The sequence below is a fragment of the Tyto alba genome, unplaced genomic scaffold (genome assembly GCF_018691265.1).
Source record: "Tyto alba isolate M040663 unplaced genomic scaffold, T.alba_DEE_v4.0 Super-Scaffold_6, whole genome shotgun sequence".
Lineage (NCBI taxonomy): Eukaryota > Metazoa > Chordata > Aves > Strigiformes > Tytonidae > Tyto > Tyto alba.
In genome coordinates, this window is record NW_024881327.1 from 55654186 (window position 1) to 55672635 (window position 18450).

The 18450-nt window shown below is 46.6% G+C and overlaps 1 protein-coding gene across 2 annotated transcripts in view; it reads right to left on the reverse strand.

Moving 5' to 3' along the window:
• Window positions 1–18450, reverse strand: part of LOC122152398 (zinc finger protein 638-like) — a 65044-nt gene that overhangs the window by 5029 nt on the left and 41565 nt on the right. For both annotated transcript variants that reach the window (XM_042807736.1, XM_042807735.1), the window contains exons 18-23: window positions 16615–16755; window positions 14902–15027; window positions 10235–10284; window positions 4872–6267; window positions 4164–4229; window positions 568–1564 (exon numbers count right to left, since the gene is read on the reverse strand). In XM_042807736.1, coding sequence (XP_042663670.1) covers window positions 568–1564; window positions 4164–4229; window positions 4872–6267; window positions 10235–10284; window positions 14902–15027; window positions 16615–16755 — 2776 coding nt within the window. The remainder of the gene's footprint in view (window positions 1–567; window positions 1565–4163; window positions 4230–4871; window positions 6268–10234; window positions 10285–14901; window positions 15028–16614; window positions 16756–18450) is intronic.

The window sequence follows — 18450 nt, forward strand, 5'->3', positions numbered from 1 at the left end:
ACGCTCTGGCCAGAACTCTTGGTTATACATAGCTCTCCCTGCTTGGCTCGGCGTTGGGACTTTTTAACCCTTTGCTAACTCCACGCTACAGATTTCTTCTACGTTTTTGCCTCCAGATCCAGCCTGGAAGCCGTTACATCTTTGTATCTGTGTGTCTACTCCATTTACCTCCCTTGGTTTAACGAAGTTTGGCCCCGTAGTTAAAGACTATAAACAATCTGTGCAGTGTTAGGTAGCTCACTGGGCCTTGCATTAAAGGTGAGAGAAGAAACTGCTTCCCCCAATTTTAGCCATCAAAACCACCAAACGAACACTTTAACTCGACAGGCCGCTTAATTTCACATCCCAAGGAAGGTGCACTGTAAAACGCATTAATGAACTACCTTACCTTCAGGCCACTGTTCATTCTCAGTTGGTTTTTTTCCCAGCATCTCTTTCATTAACTTCGTCAAAGAGTTGGGGTTTTTCAGTTTCCTCTATTCGCTACAAGCGTCTTTTAGTGGGTGGCACTGAGTACAAGCATCTTATTTTCTATTTCCCCTCCAGAAACTATGAAAGGTTCCTTACCTTTTGACTTCGAGACTGCAATAATTTCTGCTTCTGGACTCATATCTCCCAGAATTTCCATTTCTTCTGGTCCTGCGACAGCAACAATATCCTCCTCTTCTGGTCCTGCAATGGCAGCAATTTCTTCTTCTTCTGGTCCTGCAACAGCAACAATATCTTCGTCGTCTTCATCCTCATTCAGACTTTTCCCTGGGAAAGTGTTTTCTTCTTCCTCGTCCTCCTCTCCAACTTCATCTACTGTAACAAAGTTTAGCTCCTCTTTCAGGCGATTGAAATCAGCCAGAAAATCATCTTCATCCTCGTTAACTTCATCCAAAGTCACTAGAGGGTTATCTTCGTTGTCCTCTTGTATCTCATCTACTGTCACTAAAGCACTGGGATCATCAGGCACCTGGGAGGAAGCACAGTCCCCGGCATCCTCAGCAGCCACTTTACTGTCCTCCTTGGCCTTCAGCACATCCTCGGCGCTCAGGTCTGTAGGCTCGTTCAGAGGCAGCTCTTCTACTTCCCCGATTTCATCCACCGTTACCAAGGGTTCAGCTTTCAAACCCTGCTCCTCAAAAAGCACCCTGGGCACGACTTTATGGGAATGAAGCTCCTCCTGCTCCGATATCTCATCCAACGTAACAAGCGACTGCGGATCCTTTGCTTCTGACACAAGTTCCTCCTCTTCCATCACTTCATCCACTACAACCAGGCCCTGCGGGTCACTCAGCGCTTCTAAATTAGCGACTCCCATTAGCTGTGCAGTCACGTCCTCCTCCTCACCGATTTCATCCAAAGTGACAAAAGAGAGTTCGCTTTCGGCGGCGCAGGCGAGGGAGCTCTTCCCTTTCCTTCTCTTGGAGCTAGGCTCAGAAGAGGAGTTGGCTTTAGCACCCTCTTTTCTCTTCCCCCTGGGTGGATTGCGCTGTGTTTTAACGGGAGACTCCGTTTCTTCTACGACCTCATCCACAGTAACGAATTCATCCAGGTTAAATGGGAACAGCTCTTCTTCCTAGGAAGTGTCAAAATGTTAGTATCACAGAGTTTGACATTCACCCAATGACACAAGCACCTCCATCCACAGGGTGTCTAAGGAAAAATGCCTACACCCTGAAGCTGGCTCGAGGAGGGGAAAAGAAAAAAATGCACCTGGACTTGAGGGTAGAAACAAATTTTCAGGCCTTCAGTCTCACGTGGAAGAGGTTTCATATGTGGAAGAGATTTCATTACCAGCACTTGTGTTCAGTGAGCAGATTAAATTCAGAACCCCAAAGCATTTTTCAAAAACACAGCAGATGAACAGGCAACATTTATGTCCATTCAGAGAACCGGGCCAATGCCCTGACCGGTCACCTCGATTTCTGCCCTCACTTGCAGGAAGACCAACGAAAACCTGAATGCCTCCAGAGCACCGCCCGCGAACACCACCCCCCTCTGCCGTATCTCATTCTCTTCCCGAAGCACACGCTGTTGGCCACTGCTCCGGAGCAGGAGGCTGCATTGGATGTTTCGATCCAGCAAAGTCCTTCTGTGCCCCGATGCCTACTCGCTGCTTTACCTCGTCCCTTTGGTTTCAGTCCCCCAACAATCGTGTTTCCGAGCGGTTCTCCGACGGCCCCGCGCTCCAGCCCAGCAAAGGGCTCCCCGTGCAGGAACCTCCCTTTGGTTCGCCATAGCCAACACGTACCACATCATTTGCTCCTTTCTGTTAAGGTCCCACCAGCCCCACAGACTCTCTGGCAGACTTGCTGCTCCTCCCTGTGCCAGCCGCCCTTCGTTATGAGCTGGGGACAAGCTCCAGCTTTCCTGGTGAATGCCTTGCTGGACTTTTATGGTGAAGAGGACAGAGCCCAACCCTTTCTGACTCTCCTCAGCCAGTGGCATGCTCTTACCGGAGCATGTCTTGCATCTAAAACTCCTCCTTGCCCTGCAGTTTGATCATGCCACCTTCCATCAGGGCTCACACAGTTTATTCTAGGACCACTGGAAAGAATCAACAGCGATTTAATGACAGACGTAGCTGGGAGCATTTAGAAGAGGATGTATGGATAGATGCTGAATTTAATAAAAGACTGAATTAACCCAAATTACTTTAAGGTTCTTTGAATAGACAGCAGTGATGGTTCTGGAGCAGAGCATTACACTCTGTTCACTGTAAAACAGCTATGCTTTTATAATCAGGATGGTAGGATAAGGTTCTGGAAGTCAATTAATAAATTTTAGCCACCCAAATGCATGCAAATCGCAATTCCACCCCAAATCATGCATTCAATTTCTTCAATGAACAATCCTGAGTTATTTTTCCAAAATATTCCATCCTACCATCAAACAGTGGATGGTATCTAACACAGGAGGAGTAGAAAAAACCCCTTGTCCAAGCAGAACTTTAAGGCCAAGGCAAGATAAACTGGCCTCTCTTAGAGCCAAGAAATACTAAAAACAGTCCGCCAGCAGAAAAAGTAATCTGAAATGCAAAGGCTATACGCCTTTTCCTCCCTTTCTTTTTTAAAAAGCTAACAAATACTCGAGATAATGTGTGCCTCCACCCACATTCTGATGCAGAAACTTGAGGAATATTTAATGCAAGGTGGGCACAGCAAAGAAAAGGAAGAAAGTATCTGGTTACATTTCAACTGCAATCAAACATTACTGCATTCTTTCCTTTGTGAAAAGGAGAACACAGATCTTGGTTCTTATCATCTGTGTAGCAGTGAAGAGTAAGGCAGTAAGAATTGACATTATAAAACCTTTTTTTTCAAAGGGTGCAGAATTTCCTCCTGGGGATTAACAAACACATCTGGAACATCACATATGAAAGCATTCTCTATTACCATCGCTACCGTCATCTTCACAAACACCCTGTGCTGGTGATGTGAGAAGTTTATGTGGATTAAGATTAATAAAAGGACTCACATCTCTGACTTTATCTCAGAAATCCCTTTTCCACAGGGACTCCCTGCTTACCTGGTAGAGCTTTGATCTGCAACGCTACTTCCACAAACTTATCAATATAGTTTTTTTATTACCTTTTTTCTGCTTTTCTTTCCAAAAGCCCAAGCTATCTAGGAGAGAGAGAGGGTAGCTCTTTCCACCTTCCTGTCAAGAGGCAGGCTCTTTAGCAGCGGAACGTGCAGGCTCCCAAGCTCTTCCTCCAACCAGCCCTGCACCGAAGACGTGCAGTGATGCTTGCTCTGCTGAACAACCCACTGGAAACACCTCGGCACGGAAGAGGTACCATGGGTGGAGACGTCGTGACTACCTCCTGCTGTACAAAGTCATTTATAAAGGGCCAGAGGACTCCAGCCTTCCCTCCTCTTCTCACAAGTGTGATGATGAATAAAGACCTCGGTGCAGGCAACTGGGGATCCAATTAATCAATTCTCTCTCAAACAAATGATATCCGAGACCAAAAACCACCTCCTCTTAACACTCACTTCTTGAACTGAGTTTCTCTTCCAAATGACTTGACTTTACAGCTTTATGCCCACACTCTGTAGCAACTAGTAATGCAGAAAACTCCCCAGGGAAGGACGCTGAAGACTCTTAATACACACACACACACGCTTTCAAGACAGTCTGTACTTTCAGTTCATTTACTGTTACATCCTTACCTCCTTCTGGCTTGCGCTGCTGCTAGTGCTGCTTTTTGAAGTTTTAGTATTGCCACCAACAGAAGCCTGCAACACGAGACAAAAGTTCACACGAAATCAGTTAAGCCAACCCATCTGTCCACAAGAGAGAAAAAAAAAAATAAAAAATAAATACAAATTCAGCTATTTTTTCCCTTAATGAACTTTTTTAAGTTGTCCAGATTGCTGCTTCTGATCACATGCTTGGCAAATACAGAACTAAGCCAACCGTCAGTGGTAGAGTCCAGGCATACAGTCTCTAGTAACCAGTCACAGGTAATACCTTGCTTAGTAGCCTCTGTTCAGTAACCAGTGTCTGTGCAGGACTTGACAATGCAAAATATCAGCTCACAAAAGGACAGAAAGCTTATTCACTCCCATTCAGAACTAATCCAAGAACATAAAGTTGTGACACTCAATAAAGACTCACTGCAGAAATACCTGCCTGCAATTTTTTTTCCAAGTAGCATTTTCAAACCAGTTACGTACTTGCGTTGCACACACTGCATCTAAAAGCAACTGGTTGCCCGCATCTCGCTATTCCAACTTGTCTGTTGGCCCAGACCAGCTGAGTGATTTATGGAAAAGGGAAGGGGACCATAATCTCATTGTCCCCTACTCAACATCTGAGAGAAGCATGGAGTTAGTTACTGATCAGGCACACTGAACCGGCCTTCCTGCCCTCCTCACCTTATTGCTGCTGTTGTCTGTCTTCATGCTGGATGATCTACTCTCTCCCTCTTGAGACTGTTTTGAACTAGCCCTAGATTCCACTTGTGAGTCCTTCTCTTGCGGAGGTGAGCTGCTCCCATTGCCTCCCTTTCCATCAACAACAGAACTTCTGCTCACTTTACATCTGCCGCTGCCATCTCCCAGGCTTGACTGGCTGCCGTCAGGTCTCGGATGACCCGCTTCTCTGGATGCGATTTTCTTCTCCACTGCTGCTTGGCCTTGGCTCTCAGGTTTCGAGGGAGCTTTCTGCTCCCCTCCTTTACACAGGGAAGGCTCATTTCTCTGTACTGGAACCCTTGACTTTGATATATCTGGAAGAGACACTACGGCCTTTAAAATCGTTTTACCAACAGAGGAAGATTCTTTGACAGCTAAAGAGGAGTTTAACGTATCTGCTTTGCAGGTTTCATCAGTTTTTGCTGGTCCCGTTCCTTTATTTTGATGGGCTTTGATTAAACTTCCCTCGTTGCTCTCACCGACAGCGTTCGCAGCATTTTCCACAGCAGCCTCAACGCTGGCTCCAAGTTTCTTCGCTGTCTCTGCCTCAGTCTTGACCAAAAGCTTTGCGGGGTTCTCCTCCGCGGCTCTTCCAGCTTTGAGCGCAGACTCTTCTGGTTTCATCTTTGGGTCATCCAGCTTCTTCTCCGTGGCCGCCCCAAACTTAAGCGCGGGTTTCTTCTCCGGTATCTGAGTTCCAGGCATCTCACGTTCGGTTTTCACAGCATCAGAAACGGGGTCTCTCCCAGGCGGGCCCGACTGGCTGGTTGGCTGTGTGACAGCAGATGACGCCGTCTCCACTGAAGCTGCAGCAGAGCCAGGGGGCACCGCTGCCGGGACGGCCGCCGGCGCGTGCCCTGCCGCCACAGCACGGCCTGGGGGCACACCTGCGGCCTCGCCCACGTCGGGCGGCTCTTCTGGAGGCTCGGTGGCAGGGGCAGACACCTCTCCCCCTTTAACTTCCCTCGCCGGCGCAGACCCAACAGCAGATCCAAACGCCTTCGACTCGGCGCCAGCTTTAACTGCCTCCTCTTTCTCCGCGTTGGAAGGCGGCGGCGGCAGCGTCTCTTCTGACTTCGCTTCGGACGCCTGGGTACCAGCGGATTTGGTAGATGCCACAGTAACTTTGACCCCGGCGCCTCCTTTCTCCGCAGACGGCTCTGCCAGTCTTGCAGCGGACTCCCTTCCTGCTCTTTCAAGATGGGACTCAGAGGGCTCTATCTGTCCTGCTGACATCTCGTCTTTGACATTAAGGGTGGAAATGGGTCCTTTCTTTGCCACACTAGGCTCTACTGGAGGATTAGCAGCTGCTGTTTGCACCACTCCTGATCCCTCTGGATATTTTTTCAAGCCAGAGCTAAATGCATTTAAAAAAAACAGAAGAAATCAAACTATGTTGAGAATTCTACAGTTACCAGAAACCTCTTGACGCCAACGGTGGGGGGCTTTCCTGATGCATTAGTGCTTAGCATTTGGAAATCTAGCCCATCAGTGTTAAAATGGTTAAAAACATTGAGGCGAGCAGCTCTGTGCTTCTGTTTAATCCACCTCAGTACCGCAAGCCTCTTACACTTCAAATTACGTTACTCGTAGCCAGACCTCTCAAGGTAGCACCCACTACAGATGTGCCCTGGGACCTCAGCGCTGACACCAACGCCCAAAATTTAGAAGCCCTGCTGCAAGGCAGACCCCGAAAGCGCACATGCAGCGAAAACAAAGCTTCGGTCCCCCTGTATAAAGGAATTACCAGAGTTTCGTTACGTTTGAAGGCAGCAGACTCTGCGGTCACCACCCTAAAGGCCTTTTCCAGTAGCTAGGAGTCTGAAGTTTGCTCGGTTTTTTTTGGTTCGGGTTTGGGGGGAGGGAGGGGCTGTTGTGGTTTTAAACTGCATTGAGCTCGCACAATACGTGCACAGAGGCTCCTTTGGGCCAGGCTCTGTTTTCACTGTGTAACCCCACTGTCAGCTCCCAGGATAATAAAGCCCAAGATGACAAAGCGGAGGGCAGCGCTTTTCAGAGAGCTTCGGTTACAGTGAGTGCATTATTCTTCTCTGAAAGAAAGAATCCTCCGTAGATGATCTTGGGAGACACTGAAATTAGAGATGTCTGTGCCCCTTCTCCCACAAAGCTCGAGAAAACGAGCATCCCAACACCTCCTGCATCTCTAGATGGAAAGGTGCCGAAATGCCAGCGCTGACAATCTCGCTAAGTGTCGAAACAAACGCAAAAGCAGCAAACACACAGAATTAATCAGTGGTTATGCACGATGGAGCAGCCTGCACTATGGTTCCGCAGAGCCTGTGCATATGAATAAAGGGTGCGCATTCGTATAAACCCTCACGAAAATAAAAAAGAGCGGAGAAGCCTGCCATTATGGTAACGCTCCCGGCGTGACGACAGCAAGAAAACGGAAGGCTGGATCAAACGGAGCTCAGCGCTGACAAAAATGCTCGGGTTTGAGTGGCCAGATGCGAGGGTTAACGAGACGGAGACACACTGCATGGAGTCAACAGAAAGACAGATGAGAACAGGCAAACTCCGGTAACACCTGGGCTACCCAGCACAACAAAAACACCCATCCGGGAGGTTTCCTCCGGCCCGAGGGCGCTGGCCCCTGCTGCTGCAGAATGAGGGAGGAGGGGCCTGAATTCTGCTTCGACATCTTTCACGCCACGGAATTTAGAGCTGGCACGGGTGTGCCAGGACAGGACTAGGCACCAGAAGGACGGGTGCAGCACGCTCTGGGGGCGCCCCTCCCCTGGCCAAGCGCTGTGCGGCTCGGTGCCCCTGCTCCCACCACAACGCCGGGATAAGCCTCCTCCAGAGCCCGAGGGGTCTTCCCCAAGAAAAGCAGCCTCACTCGCCCCAGCATCCCCCACCTCTTCTCTAACGGGCTGCTTAAATTTAACCGATTTAAACTCGTTCCTTGCAAATGTTTTGGCCTGCGTGTGCCTCACCAGGGGCTAAAGCAGTCAGGGCTGAACCCCTTTTTTACGCCACAGTGTCGGCTTGCCCAGTCACAACACAGAAGGTATTCTGACGTCAGTTAAACCTTGTTAGTGGTGCAAAAGCAAAAACCCTTTTTCCGCTGATTTTCTCTTCTATTTGAGCATCCTACGCACCGCTGAGATTTATGTGCCTGTGTAGCAAAGCACTACCTGGCTAAGTCAGAGCACAGAGCCCAGAAGTGCAGCTCTGAAAGGCCGGGTTTGCCACTGATGCGCAGAAAGCTTCGATAGATACAAGCCCCAACACCTTGCTAAACTGCACCCCACAGCCTGCTCATACATTTTTTACAGGGAATGGGAAAACGTCCGTGAACACTGGAACCATGTATTAACTACAAAGCTTACAGCGAGGAGCACACAGGTGTTACCCTCTACGCAATTCCAGTGAGATATTGCTCCCTGAAATCCTCGGAATTTTGCGTCTCCTTTCATGCTAACGCCCACCCTGTGCTTTCCACAAAGCCCTCCTGGCCTCCAAAATACACTGATAGATCGAAACCAGGCTGCAAAGCAGTGGAAGGAGAGCTCTGCAGAGGCTGTAATGAGCAGGGATAAAGATGAGTGAGCCTGAAGAAGCATCAAGATGCCTGAAGCAACACTCGAAAGACCTGTTAGGGATGGGGAAAGAAACGGCACGTGGACCCGCAAGACACGATTTAAAGCAGCGGACGGGCCTTGAGTCTTAACCTGGCCAAGAAAAGTTCCAGCCCTTTTAGCTGAGGAAAACAAATCCCAACAAAATGCAGCGGCACTCCTGGGAAGAGCAGAGGCGTTCACGTGAACACCTCGGTCACCCCAGCCGCAAGGCGAGGTGAACCACCTCCTCGGGCTGGCGCCAGCTGAGCTTCCAGAGGTGTCCCAAAGGCTTTTTCAAGAGCGTTTCATCATCCCGGGCAACCGAGGGGGCAGCCCCTTCTGCTCCCCACATTTTGCTACTCCTTCCCTCCCCAGGAACACGTGACAAGGTCTCCATATACACAATAATATAAAGATGCTGTTTCTTGCTTCATGTAACTAAAAAATAACAATCAGCCAAGTCACAAAGGCTTCCAAGGAGAAGACAGTTGCCTCAGACGAGGAGAATGTGCGTGGTGCTATTTTCAGGGGAAAATGTCAGTTTTCCCATCTGTTCAACAGCCACGGCAGGATGCTGGCCAGGAGCTGGGATTCATGGAAGAGTCACTTGCTTTGATTAATTACCACCAGCAGCTACAGCCCACCAGCCCGGAATCACACAGGCCACCTGCGTGTCTGCCTCCCTGCGAGTCGGAGACAGCTTAGAAACTAAATGCCTCCAGAACTGAGTAGGGTCTGAGTAGAAGGTTCATGAAATTAAGAGTGCCTAAGTGTACTTTTGAAGGAAACCAGTTTCGGAAATATAGAAACAGTCCATCAGAGTATAGTGGCGTTGCCTGAAATTCAAGTTTAGGACCATTATTACGCAGTTTTATTTTGGTTTGGTTTTTTTTTTTAATGATAAAACTTATCCAGAAATATGGATTTGAACCACAGAAGTTGTTTGAAGTCATATTTGTTAACAAGAACTCTTAGAATGATCTATCCATTTATAAAAAAAAAAAACAAAAAACAAAAAACACAAAATCCATAATCAAGACTCTAAAGCCAACAAGTAGTTACTCCACAATTAGAAATTTTACTACAAGCAATGTTTGTAGAACAATTTTAAATGGAACACACCAAAACCATCATTTCCCATTTCTAGGTTCTGATGTTAATATAGCACCTAAACATTTTTCTAAATTGACTCAGGGACCTGTGTCACAGCATGAAGTTAATGTTAATAAGTTAAACAAGGAAGTTTCAGTTTATTTTTAGCATTTGGAAACAGAAACAAGAGCCAGGTGCTCCGACAGAGGAAAGCGCTGTAGGATGAAATAAAGCAATCACTTCCTGGTTAAATACAACAAAAAAAAAACTGTCTTACCAACATGTAAATCCACACACACTTTCCAGGACCTGTGGTAAAATCCTGGCCAAATTAGTAAAACAAGAACAACTCAATGGACTACACAAAAAACAGGATTTTACCCCACTTGTCCATGTTCTCTGAAAGCCCCGGATTTCAAAGAAATCGCAAACGTTACAGCTCTACAGCAATACCCTGCAGGTCCTGCACACACAGAACACACAACAGCTCGGAAGAAGCAACAGCAGGTGACAGTGGCTGGATCTCCCAGCGAGCCTTTTCATCAAGCTTAGTTAGAGAGATGGCTCAGCAATCTGCTCAATCTTGGATATGCATTCCATGAACAATATAGGTATATAAAAAAACCCTTAAATACTTGAAAGGCATACCTTCCTTTGCTTGGTTCCTCTTTCTTCACTTCTTTTTTCACAACTTCAGCCTGAAAGGCAAAAATCAGGGTTCAGTATCTTCGACTTTCAGAAGCATCAGCACAGAATTTGCATAACCCAGACACTTAGTAGCACCAGGAACCCAAATTTAGGCACGGATCACCTGAAAGCCCAAGTGACAGTAACACCAGGAACCCCAATTTAGGCATGGATCACCTGAAAGCCCAAATGACAGTAAATTGTTCTAAAACCGCTCCCCACAGAACAGGTATTCCCTAAGAGGACCCCTAAAAGCGCGCGGCAGCGGAAGAGATTTTTCCAAAAAGTTTGCTAGGCAGGGCGGGTGGCACACCACAAGGCGTTCTGTTCGTCTCATCCTCAAGGCTGTCACGTTTCTGAGAAGTGGCTCTCGGTCTGTGATGTACTTGAGGGAGAGGGCTGTTAGACACATCTTTGCCCAGACACACCTTCCTTCCTGCACTGCTGAGGGTGCCAACGGCTGCAGAGCTCCGGGTGAGCGCGGCTAGCCTGACAGCAAGCGCTGTACAGCCAAGAGCAGCACGGCTCTTCTGCAGACAAATTACATTCCACCTCAAGCCAGTGCCTGCGGAGGACCCAAGGCCAGCTGCTGTTCCTTAAAACCTGCATTCGTTTCTTGTGGGATGACCACACATTTCCACCTCACGCAGGATAAACTTGTGGAATTAACGTTAAGTGAAATAACGTCTTCTGAAAAGAAAGACAACCGCAAACAACCCAAATTCTGCGGCTATCCGTAGCGTAGAGCCAAGCAATCAAAAAAAAAAAAAAAACTTTAAAAACTCAGTGTTGAAATCTTAATCTCTTTTCCGAAGGCATGCTACAAACCAATTTGAAGACTATCACTATTAGAGAGAACATCAGATAAATTCACTGCACGCAGAATTCACTTATTTATGCACGTAATACGAAAGCTTTCCGTTTTCCCTTCCTAAAGACATTTCTTCCAGACGTAAGTGCCGTAAGAACACGCCATAATAAATTTTAAATTAGTTTGGTTTTCCTTCAGACTAGCTTCTGGAGAAAAGAAGCTCACGGCAAATGGAGCTGCAAGTGTAACGCCCCTACGGTACCCGGGCACGTCACCCAGATTCTGGTGACGCAACTGGGAAGATGGGCAAGAGGTAACAGACTCACACTGCACTGAAAAACAACGGACGGAAAAAACTCAAGTTTTCCCTCTTATCAGTACCAGGCCTGCTTCTCTCCACCTCAGCCACAGGTGAAAATAAAGCTCAGGAGTGCATCTCCAAAGCACAGATTTATTTTAGCATTTATGCAAAAGCGGTGACACGCGTCGACAGAGGCGGGGAGGACACCAGGTGCGGCCGCGCCCTGCGGCTCCGTACCCCAGCCGCACATCCTCCTCCTCCGCTGTCGCGGGAGTTTCCCCGCGGTTTTGTTATTTCCGGGGGATTCAATTCAGATATTACCAGCAAAATTACAGAAACAAAACTATAATGTGAGTAAGCGAGCACTTACATTACTGCTGCTACTATGCCCTGGCACCAGCTACCGCTCTCTGGCCGGTCAGCCTCTCTAAATCAGACAAGCACTCTGTACCACCCAAAGCGTGCAGCTGGAAGTGAATATTAGTTTGAAAACAGAGCGTGAATGCTGTTCTTTGTTGGCACTGAACTCTGCTCTGATGAAACGTTTATAGTGACAAAGGCACGTTATTCTGTTGCTACCCAAGATATAGGGAACAGCTATAAAAAGCAGATTCGAATCACACAGCGTTTCCACGATGCATCCTTGAGAGACATTCCTTAGTGTGAGCACTTTAATGAGTGATGCTTTGCTTATTCTTTAATGGTGAGGGACCTTATTACTTACATTTTCTAGAGTTGAGAAAAAGCTCATATGCCTGAAAATTTGGTTGTTGTCTTCAACTACTTTTGTTGTCTTCAGCTTCAAAATTAGTCTAACAAAATATATTACTCTTAAATGTATCTGACATCAAAGACAGTTATCATTTGTGTTCTTTAAAATGAGCTGAAGTTCACTGTATGAACCGAAATGCAAATTAAAGGGGCTGGGAAGAAAAGCCTGGTTTGTTCCACAGAAGAAGAGTCAGCAATGGGGAGAATCATCCCTGAAGAAGAGTCAGCAATGGGGAGGATCATCCCTGAAGAAGAGTCAGCAATGGGGAGGATCATCCCTGAAGAAGAGTCAGCAATGATCATCCCTGAAGAAGAGTCAGCAATGGGGAGGATCATCCCTGAAGAAGAGTCAGCAATGGGGAGAATCATCCCTGAAGAAGAGTCAGCAATGGGGAGAATCATCCCTGAAGAAGAGTCAGTAATGGGGAGAATCATCCCTGAAGAAGAGTCAGCAATGGGGAGAATCATCCCTGAAGAAGAGTCAGCAATGATCATCCCTGAAGAAGAGTCAGCAATGGGGAGGATCATCCCTGAAGAAGAGTCAGCAATGGGGAAGAGGAGAGAGAGGAAAACTCTTGGACCGTCTAAATCCAGGCTCCTGGGTCTAGCAGAAGAGAGGAGAGCACCCTACGCACCCGTGCACGGCGGATTTTGGCGCCGGCACTGTGCCCTCGGGGGGGGCCCCCCCTGCCTCGGGGGGTCCCCGGGGACACACGCCAGCCCAGCTCACCTGGCAGCGTTCAGAAGGGAAGTTAATCCAGTTCTCTGCATCAAGGACGTCACTAAAAAGCATTTTCGCTGTTACTCTATTGAACCTAGGCTGGTTCGTGGGAGGGTCACTCCTGATTCAGCCACGGGTGAAGGCCCAGGATGGGGTGGGCAGAGCTGGGAAGGCAGGCTGATCACTGAACCCCCGCGGACATTTCCGAGAGTCGCGCTTACAGAGAAGTAAAAAAACTGGTTTTAGGCGGGCCAGGCTCTGCACGTGCACGGTGACTGCTGGTTCACGTGGAAAGCGGCACGGCGAATCCGCTCGGGAAACACGTGTGCCCCCAACACCCACCTCGCTGCGTATCGCCCTGTGCCCTCAGCCACCAGACACACCCCGACAGCTCCTGCAGGAAACCCCTGCCAAACACGCACACCTGGAACCTCCACTGGCACAGTATGTCTTTCAAAACATGGATCCTAAACACTGTACGGCTACGCTACAGACTTCCTAAATAAGGGTGCTTTTCAATAAAGCAGAAGAAATTGTCAATACAATAGAAAACAGACCATGATATAAGGCAATGATCAGCACGCAACCTAACCTTTAAAAAAAAAAAAAATTGAAATTCATTGTGATGCTCAGTGCAGACAATACTGACAGCTATGTCAACTCAGTAAGTAGGAGTACACATCTGGATGACTTTTTTTAACTCCCTGTTGAAGTAACGGACCAAGACCCTCGTTATCATTAAGCACGTGAAGTGAAAATTTTCTCCTGTGCTGAATAAAAGTGAAGAGAAAAAACAACAGTGCCCTGCCCCTCCAGCCACATCCTCTTGTTTGAGTGGTATCCCAAAGTCATGCCACTGAAAGGGAACAGCAACACACAAGGAATGAGAGCTCCAAGAATGGAATTCATATGGATAATCTGTGGGGAAAAAAAGAAAATAAAGAAAAAAATCTGCAACAAAACAAAACAAAAATAAAAAAAAAAATCTTATACATGTTTTGGTCTCCATCTCGAGAGTATACAGTTCATGCTGAACTGGTTAGTTGGTCCCTGTCCTCTAGTAATATATGAACTTAGAAGAACAAACCTAGCTGGAATTCAGCGGAATAAAAGCCAACTTATATCCCCCTAAAATAAACAGGGTTTGGAAGCTGCGGCAAGAGATCAAGAGTCGATCACCGGACAAGAGATTAAAATGATTTTGTTGGGTCAGGACAAGAAAAAGGAGCTGAAAAAAATGAGAAGGCAGGAGCATGCAGAACTAGTGAAATAAAAAAACCCTCATGTTTGAGCGCAGAGTGGACAGCGCTTCACCTCCAGGCTGTGAGAGGGAGCACATCTGGATTTCCATCCGCCACTCTGGAAGCCTGAATCCTATCAGCACATGGCTAGCGTCCACATTCCCTGCTTCAGGCTCTTTATCTCGCCGGCACGACGTGCACTACGCTCCCTCCTCGCTGGTGCTCAGCTGCTGCAGCTTGCTGTCCCTTCAGCAAATCACCAGAAGGAGACGGGGGCTGCTCAGTACTGCAGCTTCAGTTCTCAGAGAGAGGATGGAAGCGGGTGTGGGCACACAGACCGGTGCTGACACAGCAACTGGGTCTGGGATCCCGAGGACTAAAGCAGGTGAACCGCTAGAGATGAAGCCAAGTCAGGAAAAATACTCATTTTAGCTAGCACTCCTTTTCTAACCAGTGCTGAACAGCTGCCTTCCTCCTTTCTTCCTTTTGCTTTTCATCCTTCATTAAGAACTACTTCCATCAGTGGAAGGAGATTCCATACGTGTTTGTCAAGTACAGAAAGACACAAAAGACAGACAAAGAGCAACACATACTTTCACACCCACGCCACGTCCCTGCACAGAGACGAGCTGATCCAGTTCCCAGCTGCTGGAGGTTTCACTCTCATCCCCAGTGACAGCAAACACTGAAGGGAACACTGACACTGTCACCATCGGCTGCTCTTCATGGAAAGGTGGTGCTGTTCCACAACAATAACGTGTTCTTGAAAAGAAGAAATCTTACCTCAGCAGACTCTCCATTGGGTGACAAGGTACAGGTCAAGGTATGCTCACCCATGTTATACGGATATTGCTTCAGGAAGCTGTACATGGATTGGGCTGATTTGGGACTATCCAGCTGCAGAATTGCCTAAAAGGAAGAAAACCGCAAGCTTCAAATAACTGTTACTTCCTCTTATTTCTGTATTGCAAAAGAAGCTTCATAAATTAAGTTGGTGTAGCATGTGATATCTAATATTCCTGAAAAGTTGCAGTATGTTCATTTTAAATAAGGTATAAGCAGCATTTCTGGATTAAATCCTATGTTCCAAAGAGAGAGAACAGCGGACTCTGCTTTCTGAGAGGCTGAAGAAAGGAATCTCCCCTGTTTGGATTTATCTTTAGAACTGAATAAGTAACGTCATCACAAAACAGTGGAGCCTGGAGCTTCCCTACCCACATGCGCCCAACCTTCTGGCTTTTGGACACGCTCAGCTTTGATTCTGCTGTAACTCACGAATATCTTCCCATGAGGGCGAGGGGAACTACATGCCCACAAAAAAAAAAAAAAAATGCAAGCTTACATCTATCAAGGAAACAGTGAAAGGAACTACACACAAACGTTTATCTGCTGTACCAGAAATCTCTCCCTTCTTTACCTTTTAGCTAACAAGTAAAATAAGACAAGTTTTGTAAGTCACCTTTAAAATTTTCCAGCTATTCAAGTTGTGTCCTAAAGCAGATAATTAACTCTATTGCTCCTCTCTCTTCCCCCCGCCCCCATTCTACTTGAAGCCAGTCTTAAAACATGTCACCCTCCTTTTTTCTTTTTCCTTAAAAGAACACCTCTGCCCTTCTGGGATCTTTACAACTCTGGCTATTGAACACAGATCAGAAAGTATTTGGTGGAACAATTCTCCAGCGCAAAGTGCTGATTCAGTGGAGTTAAAGCATCTGACGCTCAATTCTATAACATTCTTTGAAGGTCTAGAAATCAGCCCTAGGATGCTTTACTGACTAGGGAGCTCTCCCTATTGCATTTGAAAATTTTAAAAAAGCAGATTCAGTTTCAAAAAAGAAAAATACTATCTTCTTCTGAAAAAGAGCTTTACCTGTTTTATGGTTTATTAGCAGATGGACACTTAAAACAGCTGATAACAATGGGAACACAATTGCTCTTTAATTGTTAAAATAAATAAACATATATCGTAAATTAAATCTAGTTCATAAAAATCCAATCGTAAGTGCAAAAATAGCAGCATTAAAAATTAAACAAAATTTTTTTAAATTTACAATCTAGTCACTACATTCCAAAGTATCCCGAAACAAAAGCAATTATAGCAATTCTGACATTTTCACTTCTCATATCAAAATTATTTTTTCTCCCCCCAAGCTTCCTACAAAACGGGAACTCATTTTCCCCCCCAGTTACAACTCTAACATCAAAGGTTAATGCCTTTTCCAGCCATTTGGGAAGCTTTACTTTCAGAGCTTACCGAACTGCTCCTCTATTGTTCAGGATTTATAAAAGCCTGCAGTTTGTTTTGGCTGGTTGGTTCGTTTACTTCCCCACTGCCCTCAACAAGTAAGACAAACTAGTTCCTCGTTCAGGCTGAGTGGGAAAGAGTCCGAAACTTTGATCTCTCATTCTTGGCATTGGGAGATGAAAAACCCACCTTTTTTACAATTTTTGTTCGCTAACATTGTCCTTTGCACCATAGAAAAAGAAAGTACTTACCTTGTTTTTATTCTTCAGCACAACATAATGATCTACTTTCCCAAATCGAAGTCCCACACAAACTGCTTCAAGTTCTCTGTATCCATCATCTGGCAAGTTCCCGAGATGCACAAACTGATTGTGAACAGTTTCAGTATTTACCTACAGAAAATCGGTGACAAAACTTGCGTTAACTTTATAACATACTTTATGAGCGACTACTGAACTAGGTTAGGAAAGCCCCACAGAAGGCACCTGTACCACTCCGCTCTTACTGAAAAAGAGCACTCGCATCCATTTGATGCTCCCACTTTCAGATTCACATCAGATTTTTCATTTTTCTATGCAGCACATCAAAAGAACCAGCTGTACTTCCCAGCCAAGAGTAACTAGCTTAAAGGATCAAGTTGAGTGTTTTATTTTAAATTATCTTTTTATTTTTTTAACTAGCAAAAGTCTCTTTAAGGAACACTGCAAAATATGCCTGAAGTAAAATTTGGTATTTTTAAAAGCAGACATTATCTAGCCAGATTATAAATCGGTCAAGTCACAGAAACCCATCCAAAAGACTCCAATGCTGGTTTTCAAGTCGGAGTTTGGTTTTACTCGATCAGTTTGCAATAACACAAGGATCCTTGGTTAAATGTAATTTCTTGCGTTTCTCCATTTTCAGCCCGGTATCGCCGCCCCGGGCACAGGCTACCGAGGAGCCCAGCAAGTCCCTGGTGCCCAGGTGGGCTTCTGGTGCAGCTCGCACCAGCGTGCTGGCGGCGGACGGAACGCCGGCACCAGGAGCCACGGGCTGAACCCTGGCGCCAGGGACCCACGCAGGAGCCAGGGGAAGGGCCCTGGGACACCAAGTCCACGGGCGCCGTACACTGCTGAGGTCTTAAACAAGCCTCGCCTTTAACTGCTTGGAAGCTGCGTGCCATTTATAAACACACCACTCACTCCCCTCTCAAGCAAGAGAATTTTTCCCTGCCCCTCCAGGCCTGCTGTGTTTTCCTTCCATTGTTCATCACTTTACCAGGAGCAGAAAAGAAATATTTCACCACAAGCAGATCAGAAGCATAAGTGGGATATGGCAGCAGGGGCGTTGGCAGTCAAGCACTCAGATGTCTCCGTTAGTGCCAAACAAGGATCGTAAGGAGAAAGCAGATATCCCCCAGACACATTTGCAATTGAAAATTCCAGCCTTTTGGGGTTTCCTGGAGAGTGATTTACTGTCGGCAGCGATCCGTGCAATATGCTTTTTAACCAAACACGATTGGCTTCTGACACTGCTGTTCTTAAAGTCACCCTGGTGAAGTGCTCGTGCCAACTGGCTAAGCCCAGAGACACACACTCACACCCAGTGACCGACCTTCTATCAAGAACATCCTGAAAATGTTTTTCACAGAAGACTTAAAAGCTGTAATGTCATTAACCTCTACCTACCTACACTAAAAACGCTTTGTACATCAACTGCCAGCTTGCACTGCGTACAGTGAAAAAACAGGAGGGACAAGAAGGGAGACACACCACACCAAACAAAGCACAGAGGTAGTTTTGATACTTAAACCAAAATATCTGGCTACAAAGCACACTGGGAAAACGGGCGGCATTACGTACAGGCAACCACTGCGTATTCTCCAAGCTACAGGGGTCAGCAGCTTGTGGTTAGAACATTAAAACAGCGGCACAGAAGGAGAGGGTCTCAAAGGACTCCTGCTAAATGTTTAATTCCTTGCACTTCAAGCATCATGCAGCTAATGTACGGGTACTCATTCTCCTCCCGGCTCACTCGCCCATGAAAACATACAGAAACATTTAATTCTGGAGAAAGACCGGATAACGATTCAATCAGCTAATATTTCA